The sequence below is a fragment of the Halichoeres trimaculatus genome, unplaced genomic scaffold (assembly GCF_033239565.1).
Source record: "Halichoeres trimaculatus isolate MK-OKI-2021-1 unplaced genomic scaffold, fHalTri1.1 fHalTri1_scaffold_19, whole genome shotgun sequence".
In the NCBI taxonomy this organism is placed as follows: Eukaryota; Metazoa; Chordata; class Actinopteri; order Labriformes; family Labridae; genus Halichoeres; species Halichoeres trimaculatus.
The window spans coordinates 6,158,690-6,177,278 of NW_027437197.1; the positions used below are offsets into that span (position 1 = coordinate 6,158,690).

General features: G+C 43.0%; 1 protein-coding gene across 3 annotated transcripts in view; it reads right to left on the minus strand.

Moving 5' to 3' along the window:
- Nucleotides 1-18,589, minus strand: part of enox1 (ecto-NOX disulfide-thiol exchanger 1) — a 79,197-nt gene that overhangs the window by 12,149 nt on the left and 48,459 nt on the right. For 2 of the 3 annotated variants that reach the window (XM_074694608.1, XM_074694609.1), the window contains 7 exons: nt 16,843-16,991; nt 16,600-16,737; nt 10,164-10,331; nt 9,880-10,086; nt 6,776-7,009; nt 3,671-3,883; nt 738-844 (listed from right to left, as the gene is read on the minus strand). In XM_074694608.1, coding sequence (XP_074550709.1) covers nt 738-844; nt 3,671-3,883; nt 6,776-7,009; nt 9,880-10,086; nt 10,164-10,331; nt 16,600-16,737; nt 16,843-16,852 — 1,077 coding nt within the window. In that variant the 5' untranslated portion in view covers nt 16,853-16,991. The remainder of the gene's footprint in view (nt 1-737; nt 845-3,670; nt 3,884-6,775; nt 7,010-9,879; nt 10,087-10,163; nt 10,332-16,599; nt 16,738-16,842; nt 16,992-18,589) is intronic. The other variant, XM_074694610.1, reaches the window with a different exon arrangement.

Here is an 18,589-nt window from a genome sequence, read left to right on the forward strand (position 1 = left end):
TGTGAGCAGCCTTAAACAGGAACGAGAGCAGAGAGCTGCATTTTCTCTCATCAGTGGCGCCGCAGCCTTCGGGGAAATCAGATCTCTTTCCTGCAGCCATTTTCATTATCTGTTCATTTGTCAGCTGAGATCTCACAGCACATCTCTGACTGAGGAGAGGAGCAGGAGCGGCACAGGCACCTCCTCTGAACCAGAAGATTCAGAGGAGCAGGCGCAGGTAGACTTACCACAGGAACTAGCCAGTAAAGACGGGGACTGAAGCATGCTAGAGACGTCTTCTTACCTCGCATTTGACCAGAAATACTCTAAATGATTTCTTACACTCTGTAGTAAATTTTCCTCCACAAAAACAGTCGAATAAACTCTGCATAGCAACAAGCTTCATGAGCTGACTCAGCTGAAAGTAGACTGATTCGCCCTCCCTGATATCAAACTTTCCCAACTTGTGATCTGGATGAGAGTTTGGATGAAATATTTATCAAAAATGTAACCCTGAAAATCTGTTCCAGTAGCAGCCCCTGACACTTTCCAGGAGACGTCAGATGATCTTTGGTTTACGTCAGGAGGCAGAGCGACAGATCAGAGGCCTGTCTGTCTGTTTCTGAAGCATCCAGGAAAACAACTTAGAGTCCCACAGGTCTGTCTGCGCTCTTCTGGGGACTCAGAGGTGACATCAGAGCAGAGAAATCAGAGGAGGAAGAGGAGGAGGAGGAGGAAGCAGAAGAAGGAGTACCAACCTCACACTGTTTTTTCCAAATGTCTATGTTCTTGCGCTGAGCTTTTGAGAAATGGTCCCATGCCTTTTGTCTGGTGGCGGCGGTGAAAACGCTGGTGATCTGCTCGACTTTGGGGGTGAAGAGGAGGAGGAGGAGGAGGGGAGGAGGAAGAGGAAGGGGAGGAGGAGGAGGGTCGAGACAAAACAAGCGGTTTATGTAGCACTGTAGCTGTGACTGAGGTTTGTACAGCAGACAGAGGAGAGACCGTGGACACACACTGACCACAGGGACACATGAATTAAAGGACCAGTTCGCTCTAAAATTCTCTTCTTGGTTTTACTACATAAAGGTTTCACTGATCCACAGGAAATTACAAGATACACAACTTTTGTGTGTGTGTGTGTGTGTGTGTGTGTCACGTGATGAGCCGGTCTCTCCCGTCCATCACTCTGTACTTACATCACCTGCAGCTTCATCTCCTTCACGACTCACTAAGACAGCATTTATCCAGAATGAGGGCTCATTTCACACGTTATCAGTTAACATACTGCAATAAAATAAAATCTTATCAAGGGTTTTTGTTTTTTATTCAGTGGAAAATGTCTTTTTAGACTTAATATGAGCCACATTTACTTGACTGGTCCCGAAAAATGTCTTGTTTCAAGTTATTTAAAGACAAAAATGAGCTCTAAATTGCTTGTAACAAGTAAAAATTTTTCCAATGGAACAAAAGAAAAGTTACTTGTGTTAAGACGTTATTCCAGTTTCAAGCAATTTTTTCTTGTGTCATTGGCAGATTTTTTTTCCCCATTTTTCTGGACTGATCAGTTGAATGTGGCTCAAATCGAGTACAAAAAGACAATTTTCACTTAAAATAAGACAAAAACACTTGATAAGATTTCTGTTTTTTTGCAGTGCAGGTCACATAACACTTTTAAAGGCCCCATATTATGCAAAAATCACTTTATTAAGTGTTTTAGTGAAATTTGTTGGTCTTTGGCTTTCCTCACAGCCCACAAAATGTGATATTTAATGACAAAACGTGTACTTAGTAGTGCTTGTGAATGTAAAATCCTGACCTAAAAAGAGCTGTTTGGAATTTCTGGGATTTGCCGATGTCAGCGATTCCCTTTTTTGACCAATCAGGAGCAAGTCTGACCTGATTGGTCCACCGGAGCAGATACCCCTGAACCCCTTCCCCGCCCAACCCCCTCTCCGCTGCTGGAGAATGCTGAAGTTGAAGAGCCATCACTGCTCTGTTTTTGGCTGTAAACAGCCACATAGTTCCATGCTCAAGCTTCCCATCTCAGAAGAAGACAAGACTAAGTGTCTAGAGTTCATTTATCAAGGAAATGTTCCAGCTACACTCAGTAAAACTGTACATGTGTGTGCTAGTCACTTCACAGCCGACTGCTTTTCCAGCTTTGGACAGTCCAATAGAGGGCTAGCCAATAGACTGGTCCTGAATCCAGGCGCATTACCAACCATCCACCAACAAACCTGGGACCCTGGAAATGTGAGTATTTTAAATGCTGTGCGCTGTGGAGCAGATGTAAGAGCTTTTCCTCAGTGTCCCCCCTGTCTCTGTGTTAGCTTCAGGATGCTAACTTCAGCTGCGGTTAGCCTGTTGTTTTAGCCTGTAATGTTACCGTAAACTAGCTTCGCGGTTTCCTAAACAATGTGCACACGTAGCTTGTGGCACTGCTTTCAGTGACGTGGAAGAGCAGGGCGGTATCAGCGGTGGCTCATTTACATATGAAGGCCACGCCCACTAAATCAGAGCGTTCTGAACAGAGGGGCTATGAGAGCCTGGAAACAATGCTGCTGTGCTTGATTTATTGGCTTTTTGGACCAAAACATGTTACCACCATTTCATGAAGACATCAATGATCCATATTAAACTGCAGAAGCATGACATGGAACCTTTAAGGTTAGATAAAAATGACTGTAAGATTGAATAATTATAACAAAAAGCCCATCGTTCTGTTCAGATGCTGCTTTTTAGAGCAATTCTCTGACATTTTCTTGTCTGTCCATCAAACATTTCCAAGACAGTCACATGATTTTGACTCCACAAACCTGTGTGAACTTAAAGAAAAAATCCAAACAGGTGTTTTCTTACTGGTTTCTGGACTTTCTGTTTTAAACACAGAGAAACAGACGAACTGCGCTAAGATCCTGAATGAAGACTGACTCCACTTACCTCTGTGGTCTTTCAGAATCAGCACACACAGTGAATCACAGACTGATGATGTGTAAATACAGTGATAGTGCATTGTGGGGTATTTGGCGTCATTTTAACGGGAGGGGGCGGGGACATGACGTTCATCCTTGCATGCGGTCAATCTTCATCCTGCGTCTGTGTTTTGGTATTTTCTGCAGCCAGGTCTCACCGCTGGCTTTCAGAGCCCTGTGTGTCTGACCTAATCACCGCCGCACATTGAGCTGAAGATAATGGAGCTGATGGTGAGACGGACTGAGGAGCGTTGTCATGGAGACGGGGGCTGAGTACATGACTTGCTGGGAGGAAGGTTTTAAAACATGAGAGGTGAAAATGGCTCCATGACAGTGACACCCTGCATGGTCGCACTCTTGGTGACTGATGCGTTACTGTTTTTTAAAGGCCTACGTTTTTTAAATCCAATAAACTCTACAAACTTAAATTTGATTGACACTAAATGAGGGTTTTTACCTTCTTCCTGCTTCATTACTCTTGATTTAAACTGTGAGTGTTTTTAATGAACACTGTTTAAGAAGATAGAGGAGCTTTGTGTCTGTAATCAGGGTGGGATTATGAAATGTAATAAACTCAATATAAAAATGAAATCCTGTAGCGGCGGTGAGGTGATGATCTTACCTGAATAACTGCTCAGTCACAGTTATTTCAGCACAGCTCTCCCTCCTCCTGCGTTATGACTGTTTTTAAAAATAATGAAATAATAAAATCTCCTTACACTGAGTCAGTATGGCCATCAGGGCGTTCTTGAACGCCTCCTTGGCTCGCTCCATCTCCTCCTCATGCTGGGCCTTCTCTCCCATCAGCCTCCTCACGTGGCTGTTTGCTGATTGGATCATGGAGTAGAACTGATTGGCGGTGCGACGGTTCACCTCGCCACGGTCGATCCACGTGAACAGGACTGCCGTGGCGTCACTGAACTTATTATCATCTGAGAAAACAAAAACAAGGATATCAAAATGTCAGCTTTTACAAGAATAATCCTGCTCAGTCGTCTCCTGTGTGCCTCTATACACGTGTGTCAGTGTCTGTGTCTGCCTTGAACTCTCTCCTCTGCCTGAATGTTAATGTTTTGATTGTATTGGGACATTTTACAGAGTGCCTCATGTGCAGTGACTTTGTGCAATGATTAGCCAGTGGAGGAAGCTAATCCGACAGGCTATGATAGCGGATGTAGCATGGAGAAAAAAAAACAAAACTAACTGAAATAACGCCGGACAGATAAAGCTTTTTCCCAAATAAGGGTGAAGCTTTGCTTGAATTTCACTTACTCTCTGGCACTTGGAGAGCAGCATGGAAAGAAGAGTGACGTGAGTTAGCTTTATGCTAACTAGATATGTGTCAAATACCTGTGATTAGCTTGTGCTAACATGCTAAGTCAGGTGCACAGCTCTCGAGTTTCTTCCCACGGAGGAATGTGATGCTGCAGGTCGTTGCTGGACAAGTGAGTGTGTTCGCGTAGTTACGGTCAGAGGCTGTGGGTGTGTGCTGCTGCTGGCACTGAGCCAAGAATTAGGGGCCCAGTTTGGATGTTGATGAAGTTTTTCTTCATCTTTTCTTTCAGATTCACAGCTTTCTATTCACTGCTCTCCAGCTTTCTGCTTCCTGCAGATCAAACATTGTGTATTTAGGATCTGATACTGAACACATTTCAGGGACCTTAAACACTCAAACACCAGATCCAACCTTTCTCCTGGGGGGCGTTCCCCACACACGCCTCTGTGAACCCGTCACGGCTGTCGCCATTTGTGATTTTTAAAGTTTCCATCCTAAACCTGGAGCTGCGTTCAGTCATATTAGTCTCTGCGGGCTTTCGTGGTTTTCCTCCATTTGAATAATAATAACCGAACGGCGCTTTGGAGGCGCGGCTGACGGCAGAACAGAGTGAATTAAAGAACATTTAATGAGCTCAATACCCGCCGCAACACAATCTGTAAGAAGACACATTCCCCGCTCTGATAGACTCATTCACACACACACACACACACACACACACACACACACACTCTCACACACTGCAGAGATTACAGTCACATTACAGAGAGCACAATGAGGCACAGCTGAACGGGGACTATGGAGCAGGTATTAAATTTATTTCCCCCGCTGTTAGAGGAGGAGAATGGATTCAAAAAGGTTATTCAGAGGAAACACGGCTGTTGATGCTGGAGGATGAAAAAAAAGACTCAGGGGCTCAGGGTCGAGTCTCTAATCAAACAACCTGCTGCTGAATCTGACGGAGGACGAGGCTGAGCAGAAACAGAATACAACCGCTAGAGGTGGGAGAGCTCATCTGACGAATCAATCGACTGACTGACAAAACTGGATTGATGTGGTCTTGTTAAAAAAGAACACAACTCTGTCGAAGAGGTCTGAGTTTTCATCCATTGAAAACATTTAAGGCACCAGAAAAAGAAAAATATTGAGAACCTGAAATCATATACTAGGAAAAAATGGGACATTTTATTTCCCAGACTCCAGAATCTGGTCTCCTGGGTTCACAGACATCTACAGAGCTTTGAGTCGCTCAAACAAGGGGCTGCATCATGGGTGGGGCCCAGCTGTCCCAGGCCCACCTCCAGCTTTTCTTTCAATTTTTTTTCTTTCTTTTTTATATTAAAAAAAATCTGATTCAAAGAGGAATAATATAAAATGTTGTCACTTTTTGATCATTTGTTAGCGTAAGCTCCTCTGTCTTTATAAAATGTGTTGCGTTTTTCTTCTTTGTTGGATTTATTAGCGGGGTGAACTGTGTCGTGCTGCTACGGCGTCACGCTATTGTTTAACAGCTGCGGCTTTCAGCATCCCGCTCACATGCCCCCTACCACGAGAGGGCACAGTTTGCTGTGGAACATAAAAACTGGATCAGGCTTAACTGTATCAAACCGTGCCAAACCGTACTGAACCGAACCGGACTGCTTGGTGGAAACGCGGCTTTTCACTGATACCATTGTGGGCCATTGCAGACTGATGCACTAAAATATTATCGGATGTTAAAGGATCAAAAAGCAACCAAATCGGCTTCAAAACATACACAACAATAATACATCTATATCTATTTCTATACTCTTACTTTTGCAATTTAAGGCCCATCTAATATAGAAATCCTGACTCTGACTCTGGTTCAAACTGGAAATATTTCTGCAGACAGAAGCTGAAATATCTCATGATGTGTTTCCCAGCAACAGTTAACAGATAAACAGCTGAGATGTGAGGCAGCACTAAATCAGAAAACAGAATCAGGAGCTCTGTCTGGATGGATGGGAGGTGTTGGTCAACGGTTATAGAATATAGAAACAGGAAAGGGCCGGATGTGAAGGAGATTTAGAAGTCGGTGTCTGCAGATCTGCTCTGATTGAAAGGCTTTGAACAGAAAACTGAAGACAAGAATCAGCCTCAGCAGAAAAACACGATTGAAGTGGAGGAGGAAGGACTTCCTGACTCCTACACATCAACACCTTCCCTCATTCACATCTGATCTGTTTCTACCCCAACTTTGATTCAGACCAGATAATGAATGACTGACATGAACCATGAGCACCTGAAAAAAACCTCATCAACAAAGAATTCACCACCATCTCTGTTACACTGCAGTGTCAGTGAACACCACACAGAGACACCTGCATGTGTGAAACCAGCTCTGAGCTGTTTGTGTGTAAACGAGGACATAGAAAATCAATAATTGTGCAGCTTTCTCAGTGAATCATGTGAAGCTTTTATCGGCTATCACAGAAAACAGGCGTACACACAAACACAGGGCAGCTCACACATCACCTTTCAGAAGCTGCACCTGATTCAGATCTCTGAATCAGCCTGCATCTCTCACCTTTCAGTTTCTCAGCGAGCAGCGTCGCCTCGTGCTCTGTGTAGTGCACGATGGGAGGAGGGGACGGCGGTCTGAGAAGGTCTTCGTGGATCTTGCGTCGATGCCGCTCCTCTCTGGCGAGCAGGCGCTGTTTGCACTCCCACTCGTACAGGTCGTCTCTGGCCTGAGCAAAGTCCACGTGGATCCTTCCCGAGTCCTTTTTATCGGTGCTGGAGCCGATTCGCATCCGATACCCTGAGAGCAAGAATCCACCGTGTTACTGATGTTTAAAGTTACTGTTACTGAGTTACATTGATATATATATATATATATATATATATATATATATATATATATATATATATATATATATATATATATATATATATATATATATATATATATACTACATACATATATACATATATGGGTAGTGGTTAGGGTGACCAAGCGTCCTCTTTTGCCCGGACATGTCCACTTTTTACGTCCTGTCCGGGGTGTCCGGGCGGGTTTAATACATTTACGAAAATGTCCGGTGTTCACTGATTTCATAGGACCATTACGCGCGTCCGTAAATTGACCGGCGCTTGCAAACAATACTATCATGCGCATCACTTACCGAGAGGCTGCCTTGTGGGCAGGTCTGCTCTGCGCGTGCACACACACGCATAGAGAGTGAGAAGATCAGAGAGAAGGAGAGAGAGAGAGAGAGAGACATAGACGGAGAGCGGAGAAGACGGGGCTGTTTAGACAGCGGAGCTGTATTGCACGGAAGATGCCTAAGCGTAAGTGCAGCTTCACAGATGAACTGCAAAAAAAAAAATTCCGACATACCGTCCCAGTCGGGACAAGTGGGAGGCGGAGTGAACCGTGTGCAAAGCTGGCACATATGTCTCAGTGTCCAATACAGGTGCTGGAGATCTCAAAGCTCACATGGACACCGAAAAACATGACATGACAGGGCATGTTTGGCATTTCATACTGTAAAACACCACAACAGCTACAGGTCCATGCATTGCACCAGTGCCTTTCTAAAAAGACATTTCCTGACTCTGACGTTGCTAAAAGGTTTAGTAGTGCTGGCACCAATGCCCGGTACCTGGCAATCGCTACCGGTACTCAACGGTACAAATTTTTCGGTACTTTTTTGTAGTTATGTGGTAAAAAATTTCAATTTCTCTAACAAAATTATATATATATATATTTCAATTTAACATATATATCCTTCAGTATATACCCTTGCAATGCTGTGTTCATGTCCATCATGGAAAATCGACTATTCTTTCACTTCCTCACAGTCACAAGGATGTGTTCAGGTACCCAAACGTGGTACCTTTTGATTTTACATGAATCGGTACTCGGTACTTTTGACAGAATTCGGTCGGTACCTTTTGAAGTACCTGATTCGGTACCCATCTCTAGATGTTATAGCCCCCCATTCTGTTGAAGTCATTCATGAAGCACTCAAAAAAATCCAGTACTGTGGTGTTTCCACAGACGGGAGTGACCACGGGGCAGTGAAAATATTACGAATATAAGAAGCCTGTCTGAATTTGTGCCTCGAGGCCCGTGCCGTTGTCCTCTTTTTTGGAAATCAAAATATGGTCACCCTAGTAGTGGTATGCTGATCAATCTAAAATATTGATGATGCCAACGTTGGGATCAGTATTGATCAATAGTTGGGTGATGAAATTGATACTTAAGTTTCAGTTTCTCTTCTCTACAGGTACTTCAAAAGCTGTCAATATAGATAGACAGATATATTGACTGATAGATAGACAGATATATTGACTGATAGATAGATAGATAGATAGATAGATCGATAGATAGATAGATAGATAGATAGATAGATAGATAGATAGATAGATAGATAGATAGATAGATAGATAGATAGATGTCTTTGACACAGCTCCAAGCACAAATTTAAACACACAAACACAGTAAATCTGGCTTCGAAAACTGGGAATATATTGATTTTCATTTTATGTAATTTCGTTTATGTGTGAGAGGAAGTGCGTTTGTAAGACCACGTGTGTGATGTGGCTCTTTGTAGTACCCCGATATTTTCGGTGGCTCTTGGTCTCTGACTGGTTGGCCACCCCTGCTCTATCGGACAAGAGAGTGACTGAGGCTGTTTTATTTCTAGCCTTCTAGTCAACATCTTGGATTATATTGGATAAAATGTGTGACTTGGGTAATTTTAAAAGCTTTCATGATGGCGGCTGCTTTAAGAAGAAACAGAAAATGAAGTGATTTCAGTTTCTACAGGTGAGTGATTAGGTTCACTATCATAAGGCCAGGGTTTAATGTTGTGTTGTAATTTAGTCCAAATTTCACAAGTTTTAGTTTAACTACAAATTAGCTACTTGTAGCTAGCTACCTATTCCTGGCTAGCCAACTCATTTCTGTAACCACAGTTAAATGAGCACAAGGGAATAATACCCCTCAAAGTTTTAAAATTTAGGAAATGATTTTGCTTCTTGGTTGGAGATGTATGAGTATGCCTACTCAGCGTATGATTGACCTGACACTTGTGCAATTTAAGTTGGAGTTATTTACGCTTTGAGTTGGCTTTATGGAATTAAAGGACAGTTAATGATAAGGTTTCAAAAAGTTGTCAAAACTGGATGTTGGAACTGGGTTAAGTTAAAAAAACAAAAAAAAAAGAACCTGTCATTTGTTGAACTTAACTCAGGGTAATTTCAGTTTTGAGTTTGCACTATGAAATGAAAGGGCAGTTTAAGCCAGGTTTAAAGTTTCCTAAGTCGCTTCATTCTTTAATGATACATGATTGACTCACAATGTTCTCTGCACGTCAACAGCCATCCACTGTGAAGGCCTTTCTGATTGAAATGATTAATAAATATCATATTCTCTGTATTTGGTAAAGTTTTTTGTGTTGTCCCAAACACGTAAAAAATGACTTGGGCCATTATTTTAAGAGGGAGATGATATACAGACATGACAGTCCAAGGCAGGGAGGGCAGCAGCAAAGACCAAAGAGGTTTTGTGGGTTATGTCTCAAACGTACAGCCTGTTAACCTGCGGCAGGATCAACTCATTTACAGGAGTCATTCAGGAACTTGATTTGAGCTTGTTTGGTTTTGTACAGTTTTCCTGCTCACCTGACAGGTAGAGAGCTTTGTCCACCATGAACTCCTCGATGAAGCGGATATGACAGAAGTTCTTCTTGCTCTTGCGGATGGCGATGATCTCTCCGCACTGATCAAACACCTCCCTGATGATCTCCTCTGTGGCGTTCTCCGGCAGCCCGCCAACAAACACTGTCTTACAGCCAGGGGGGCGCTCGCGTGTTGATGGTGGAGGCAAATCTGAAGAGAAACAGCATAATCATCATCACGGTCATCAGAGACAGAAGCTTAGAGGGCGTGTGTTTTCAGGAACTTACTGGGATTCTGGGGGAACAGCGTGCAGCTCTTGCAGTGGATGATCTCCTTGATGATGGGCATGTCCGGGGGGACAGGAGGGGGCGGGACCAGGCTGATTCCAGCCATCATGGGGTTGATAGGAGTGATGAGACCAAGGCTGGGCTCGAACCTCTGGATGCACAGCGACTCTGCGGGAAAGACAGGCAGATGATGATATGGGCAACAACAGGGAGAAGGAAAAGAAAAGAAGATACATAAAGCATGGCTATCTGGAAGAAAACAGATATGAGAAGATGAAAATGTGGATTAAATCTGCAGGGAAAGGAAAAGAAACAGCATCCCGAGAGACCAGGAGGAGCAGAGAAAGAGAAAGTGAGGAAGAGAGAAGAAGATAAAGGGGCGACAGGAGCAATGTTTCAGCTGTCTGGGTGAAAATAGAGCAGGCAGGGTGGAGGCAGAGGGCGGCGCAGCGTCGCATGTTCCTATCTGCGCCGCTGCAATAACAAGGAGCAGGAGGAACCAGACGTCAGCAGAAAATCCAGCACCCCTGCATGCTGCCCCTCCAAACAGCTGCACCAGCAGCCAGGACAAAGTGATTTAAATGAGAGGAGAGGGAAACTGTCACGAAGGGAAAGGACAAATGTCTCTTACAGAAACCTCAGAGAAACAAATGTTTCTGCTGCTGCTGGGGTGGAGGAATGATCGAACACAATGCTCAGACTGAAACCATTTACTCCTGCAACCTGAAACTGTCTGGAGTTTAAAATATTAGAGATTAAATGTTTCATTCAGCTTTGCAGATCAGGTGTTAACCTTTCTTTTTCTTTACATGGAGGATTGTTGTGCAGGATATCAAAAAATAAACTTCCTGTATGTGATCTGGAAACCAGGTTCTGATTCTTGTCTTGTTCTCATCTGAGACCCGACAGCTGCAGCCATGCAAAGAATGATAACAGAGCATTAATGAGGATTTAGACCCTGGCAGCTTCACACCTCCACACAGCTGATAAATCACAGCACAGAAGGAGCGTTCAAGTCACATTGCGTGTTTCAGGAATGAAGAGAAATCTCAGCACTCGTGATTTTTTCACACTTATCTCTGTTGGAATCTATATTCATAAATGCATCTGAAGCTAAATGGTTTTTAGCTTCAGAGGCACGTTTTCTTTGAGCAGCTAATTCCTTTCATACTCTCGTTTTCTGCAGCATCAGAGCACACAGCGTGCTGCGAGGCTGCAGAGCTGTAAAACACTTCCTGCTCTCTGTTCTGTTTGGCAGAAAATCCCCCCGCACTCTGTATTCGAGCTCCTCAGTCGTATAAAAGGCAAAGAAAAACACTCAGGGAGATAATCACACATAAATCTGAGCATGTGCAGCCGCAGTGCATCCTCACATTCCTCAGGTCTTAAGAAAACTCATTAAAGTGTTGTCTGCGATAACCCGCACAGGTAAATTACACTTCTGTGAGCCGCACATTCATCATAATCACACCAGGCTGCTTTTTACTCGCAGGGAGAGCCAGCTTCATTTCTCTGGCGCTGAGCTCGGCTGCATGTGCCAAAAACAGAAGACAGAGGAAGAAATATGGAGGAAACACACACACACTCTCACATACGCAAAGGGGGGTGAGAAATGAAAACATGAGGGGAGGACGAGAGGAGGTTTTGTTGGTTTAATTGGGATTATTTCATGGCTAGAGCTGCTTCGGCCTCATAGGAAACATCTGGTTGTTTTTACCTTTAAGGTGAGATCATATCTGTCAGATGCACACAGCAGGGAGGACTCAAAGTAATCCTCATCCTCACCTCAATCCAACCCTGAGTCAGCCTGCGGTGGAAAATCTGCTGCCTAATTAAAGCAGAAATACAGTGGGGGAAATAAATATTGAACGTGTCAACTTTTTTCTCATCACATTTATTTCCAAAGCTGCAATTCAAACAAAACTTCTACCAGACATTGGTGTTAACTCAAATAATCCACACATGAAAAGAAATCACAACGTTCAGGTCCATAAATAAAGATTATGTGGAATTAAGTACGATAACACAGGAAAAAAGTATTGAACACACCATGGAAAGGCTGTATACTTTGGCAAGGAAATGCACTATACCACCTGAAATTTGTCAGTAATTATTACCCAAACTTCCAATTAGTGCAAACCAACATCAGATGGGCTAGAGCAAATTGATGGTCCTTTAAAAAAGGTCGTTTTTTTCACCAAGCAGTTAAATACAACACTCCTCATGATGGGTAAAGGCAAAGAGCTCTCTGAAGACATTCACAACCTGATTGTTGCTCAGCATCAGAATGGAACTGGTTACAGACTTATATCAAAGCACCTGAATATTCCAGTCAGGAAGGACCACCCTGAAAGTGCTCCAGAAAGATTTGGAGGCAGCAGGTACAATTGTTACAGAGAAAACAATAGGCAATGCACTCCACCGCCTTGGCCTCTATGGACACTCAGCCCACAAGACTCCATTCCTCAAGAAAAGGCATGTTGAAGCTGGTTTAAAGTTTGCTAAACAGCATCTTGACAAGCCTGTAGAATACTGGGAGAATGTTGTCTGGTCAGATGAGACCAAAACTGAACTTTTGGGCTGTCATACTACAGACCATGTTTGGAGGAGAAATGACACTGCACATCAGCCAAAAAACACTACACCAACAGTGAAGTTTGGAGGTGGAAGCATCATGGCATGGGGTTGTTTCTCATCTCATGGTGTTGGCAAACTTCATCTAACTGACGGAGCAATGAATGGAGCCATGTATGGGGAAATTCTTGATCTGAATCTGCTGCCATCCACCAGGATGATGAAGATGAGACATGGCTGGACCTTCCAGCAGGACAACCATCCAAAGCACACGGCAAAGTTGACTCTCAAATGGTTTCAAAAAAAGAAAATCAATCTGTTAGAATGGCCTAGTCAATCACCTGACTTCAATCTAACTGAACATTTGTGGAAAGAAGTAAAGAAAAGGGTTCACCAGAGGGCACCAAAGAATATTCCAGATTTAAAGACAATCTGTGCAGACGAATGGGCCAAAATCACACCTGAGCAGTGTGGGCCATTAGTTCAAACATACAAGAAGCTTCTGGAAGCTGTCATTGCAAACAAAGGCTTCTCCACTAAGTATTAGATGAGTCTCAGATAGTGTGTTCAATACTTTTTTCCTGTGTTATCGTATTTAATTCACCATAATCATTATTTATGGACTTGGATGTCATGATTTGAGTTAAGACCAATGTCTGGTAGAAATTTTGTTTGAATTGCATCTTTGGAAATAAATGTGATGAGAAAAAAGTTGACATGTTCAATACTTATTTTCCCCACTGTACCTCAACAAGAGAGACTGCCCCTGCGAAATCTTCTTGGATGAATTAGTTTTCATCGTTTTAAGGTCAAACTGTTAAGATCTTTCCGAGAAGTGTTTTGGAGTGAGCTGAGGCGTTGATGCAGCGATATCATATTTGTTTCTGTCAACTTTTCATGATATAAACGTTCCCATATGCCGTTAAACCGGGAGGAGGCCTGCTCTGCTGCCAGAGGTGGAGTCTGATCATCATCACCATCATCATTTCTGAAACAACATGTCATCATTTTAATGTTTTCCCTCCGAGCAGCAGAGGAACCAGCTCCTCTGTGTCTGCTGTCTGTCTCTCCTCTATCAGCTCTGCTCAGTTAAATCCACACATTCAATTATTCTCAGCTTAACACACAAAAAAACTCCACAAATCTCCCCACGTTCATTTAATAAACCTGCACAATGCAGCACTTATTATACAAGCAGAACCCACCCAGGCTCTTTGTGCCGAGAGAGACGCTCCGGCAAATCCCCCCCCGCCTCACGGAAACAATCCCATAAACACATTCAAGGTGAAACACTGAATGAAATATGCAGGGCTTAGTGTACTTTTTGTGCAAATTACAAGTGAAGCTGTGTGTGTTTGGAGTATAAACACACACACACACAGACACACCGAGGCACGGAGATGTGCTGAAACACTGCAGAGGACGGATATGATGTTTAGATTTTGAGAACAAAATTCAGGAATCTATCACATCCAGATGTTTCTGTTTTCAGCGACGCCCTGCTCAGAAAAGTTTCACAGTGATAGAAATCTGACGTCTCACTGAGAGAGGCCCTGACACCTTTCACTGGAGCAGAACTTCAAAACCAGGATAAGCTAAAACAACTTTATATCTAAAGAATCTGCCCTGATGTATGGCATCACTCTCAGCTTCATGTAGTTTGAATATCTCTAAACTTTTCGGCTGTATACCTCCGGGAACAATAGCCGACTTAAATTCTGGTGTAACCAGCTGTTAGCCATAAATTATTTCCTGTGCAGACTTCCTTTTCTTCGTGCTGCTTTGTTTACAGTTCAATCAGCCACCTAAGGAGTGGCCTGATTAAAAGAGAAAGTCAGCCCTTTCATATAAATTTGCAAAATAAACAGTCATTTCTTGCTTAATTACATCCCACATCAATTCATCTGTTTGCGGTGAGTCTCAAATTCACTGTCATTCACTTTTAATAGTACGTAATCCTTAAGGCTAATGGTGTCGATGGACTGAACCATTTCTAATCAATTCTGAACAGGAAACGTTTTTTCATACCCATCTCTGACTTAGACTGCAAACAGAAACCAGCTGATTGATGCTTTTGCTCCTAAAACTGATTAAATCATTTCCAAACCTTCATTCAAAACCATAGACTGAATAATAAATGTATGTAGTCTCTATTATGCTAGGCGTCTGTTTCTGAAACAGAGTTTTGAAGCAGATTGGCTGGAGCGGCCATATTGGATGGGGCAGACTTTGAGACTCCACAGTAACAACTATTGGCCAGTCATGTGAGATGACCTGTGCCTCTGATTGGGCGAAATCATGATCTTAATGTCTTCTAAACTGCTGCTACAGTGTGTGCCATTGGAGAAATTAGCGATTCAGACTGGAGACCTTCTTTTGTACCAGGTTGTAAATCTATTTATTTCTGCTGTGAAAACAGCTTTCTTTTTGTGGCTCTGTCTGTATGCAACTGCAGATGTTAGCACTTCTACATTGCCACATATTCTAAGAGTGGAGTTTTCCGCTTGATAGCGACACAACATCAAGCAGATTTGATCTTTAACACAGTGGTCCCAAAACCCTGGGCCACGGACCAGTACCAGTCCGTGGGTCAATCAGTACCAGGCCGCACATAAAAAAATATTCAACTTACATTATTTCAGTTTGATTTATTATCTGATTCTGAACGGTGCTTTATTTTGAAAAATAACCAGATCCTCTCCGTTATACCCGTCTATGACTCATTCTTGATGCCAAATCCCCAAGCTAGCAAAATGGACAAAAACCAAACATCTTTGGAAAGTTTCTTTAGGCAGGGTAAAAGAGCCAGTGAGGAGAAGGAAGAGGAGCCGGACCGCGAAAATATTGTCTGACATTCAGATTTAGCTCTAACAGATTGCTAGCTGCTCTTGCATACACATATCTGTTTATAAAGAGGATTTATCGAGCTTAATCGAAAGATCACGCTAGATTGTGTTCCTCCTATTTATGCTCTCCATACAGACTGTACAACTTTTGTAGTTCTTTGATTTTAGTTTAATTAACATTTGTTGACTACATGCTGTATGCATGGGGTGGGCAGGGCTATCACCATGTGCTGTTAATCTTTAAGTTTCATTTTCGTTGGATTCATCGTCAGAACTGGGATGATGTGTGTGTGAGGGATTTTTTTTGTGTTTAAGGAGGGATTTGTGTTTGTGTGTTTTTGTTTCAGGTTTACAACCTATTAGTCTAACTATTTGTCGATTCATCTGGCTACATTTGTTGCGTGTGTGGCCAGTAAATGAGAAAAGAAAAAGAGGTATAGTTCATTAAAATCTGAACACAGATTGTTTTCCGAAGCCTGCTGATTCCTGATTGGTCAAAACAACTCAGATCTGATACAGAAACTTGTAAAAAGAAACATTTGCTGCTAAAACTGATAAAGCTCCTGGTGTTGTTGGTGGCTGTGATGGTAGTCGTGGTATTCTCAGACTCAATGTCACATAATCCTTTAGCGAATTTAGCTTTACCACTCCAGATGATTTAAATACAAAATGAGTTTGTTCATTTGCATTCGTGTCACACACACACACACACACACACACACACACACACACACACACACACACACACACACACACACACACACACACACAAGCCAACACGGCTTCATGAGCAGCTTTTAGTGTGTGTGTCTCTGAGCGCCTGAAGTGTCTGTAACTGTGCATGATGTGGTGAATATGCATGAAATCTGCTGCTAAAAAAGCCACATTTGCAACACACACGCTCTTAACTACAACCAACACAGTCAGGGGAACATGAAGCAAAGAAGGAGCAGAGGATGATGATGATGATGATGATGATGAAGAGGGAGATATACAGAAGAGGTTAAAGCAGGTACCTGAGACCAGCTGCTGCCCGCTGATTCCCACCGGCATGATGCCCAGGTTGTTCATGGCCGTGGCCCAGGCTCCATGATCCGAGACCGGGACACTCAGATGGTTCTGCTCAGCTCCCAGACTGCCCACACCATCAGCTGCTACACACACACACACACACACACACACACACACACACAAACATTAGAGACACTAACATTTGCAGGTAACAAACTTTTCTCTGGGTTTTAGTACAACTTTCTCACCGCTGGCCATCGCAGGTCGTCTCTACTCCTCGTCCTCTCTCCTCCTCTCATCAGATCTCCTCTGCGGCTGATAGAGTGACGGACAGACGGATGAAAGAATGGATAAACAGACACTCTCATCCAGTCAGGGTCACACCATCACAGTCCACCTGAGGAGGAGAGGAGAAGTGAGGTGAATCATGGAGTCAGAGATGATGCAAAAGCAGAGAAATGTCGAGCTAATTAAGAAGCAAAGTAAGAATCTGGATCAGGCTGCAGCACAAAGCTGCTTAAAACACACACACAAACTAATCAGCAAAGTGTGTACATGCGTGTGTGTGCTCATTATCTTTCTCCAAATGTGAGCCGAGCTGTCGGAGCCTCATGAAAAGCATCAAACTGACAGGCTGGTTTCTCAGAACAAATCCCTCATTTCTGTCTGACAGGCAGGATCAGCTGGGCCCTCATTAATTATTCCAGCTGCAGAGGTCACCAAGGGAACAAACGTGTCGATTTTTACCCAAACATGCACAAAAAGCTCTGATTGGAGCCGTCTGCAGGTCCATCGGTTGTTTTGAAAACATCAAATTTTGACATGAAGCCACGGCCCAGCCTTCTCACAGCTGCTCAACCTGTTTACGACATTTACAGCGACCAAACATGATGCCACCTTAAAAACAGAAACAGTTCAACCAAATGAAGGCAAATGAAAAGTGTTCAGATTCTCGTTTGACTTTCTGTCTCTTCACAGCGTTTGTTATCACGTGTTCTCGTCAGGAGCAGCGTGAATCAGCTCAATGTCTTTGATGTAGGATTGAGAGTGTGTGTATAGTGTGTGTGTGGAGAGTGTTTTGTACGCTGGACACGTCTCTCCCTCCCTCACTGTCAGCTCTGTGAGCTCCACTGTCATCAACATAATTCACATCTGACACCATCTGAGCTCCGAGCTCGTCCTCATTAAAGAGACATGATCGGATTAATCACTGATCGATAATCACGACTCCACACGTCCAACCTAAAATCTAATCCTCACTCCTGCAGACGGAGGTTTGAATCTAAGTGATGAAATGATGCTGATAAGAGGGGAGTAAGTGTGTGTCTCATTACACAGAAACATGGGGACACACACTCATTTAATCCAAATCAAACCCAGAACAGGATTCTACTCTTAAACTCGAAATGGTCTCTCTGAAAAACAGACACACACACACACACACAGACAGATCCTGCAGGCAGAATTGGGTCCCCGATGATGAGGAGGGGGATTGAGGATGAAGAAGGGCTTATGTTGAGCTGAGGAGGAGCTGGAGCTTCACTCTGCAGCGCTGCACAATCCAGGAGTTTATTTTAGGAAAGATTTATCTGACAAACACCAGGAGCGGGGATGGGACTGAGTTTCATTTGAGACATCTCAGGAACTGGAAATGTGGGTCACACATGTAGCTCCTTATTTCACTCTTTGTTTACATCTCAGGATCACAGTTCTCTCTATATATTAGGAATAAATGCACTCTCCTTATCATCGCTCATTTGTATATAATGGCCTGAATTAGATCGGTGATCAACCCATCCTTACATATTACTTATATATCTCCAGGAAGGTCTGACAGACAGCATTTGTTGTTTTTTTGCTCTGAGACCTAAAACTCAGGACACTTCATTGTTTTTTTTAAGTTCAAATATGAAGATTTTATTGTTTCACAGGTATTTTTTCAATTATTTTTAATTAAAATAAGATTGGAACATTGAAGGTATATGCTGTCAGTTA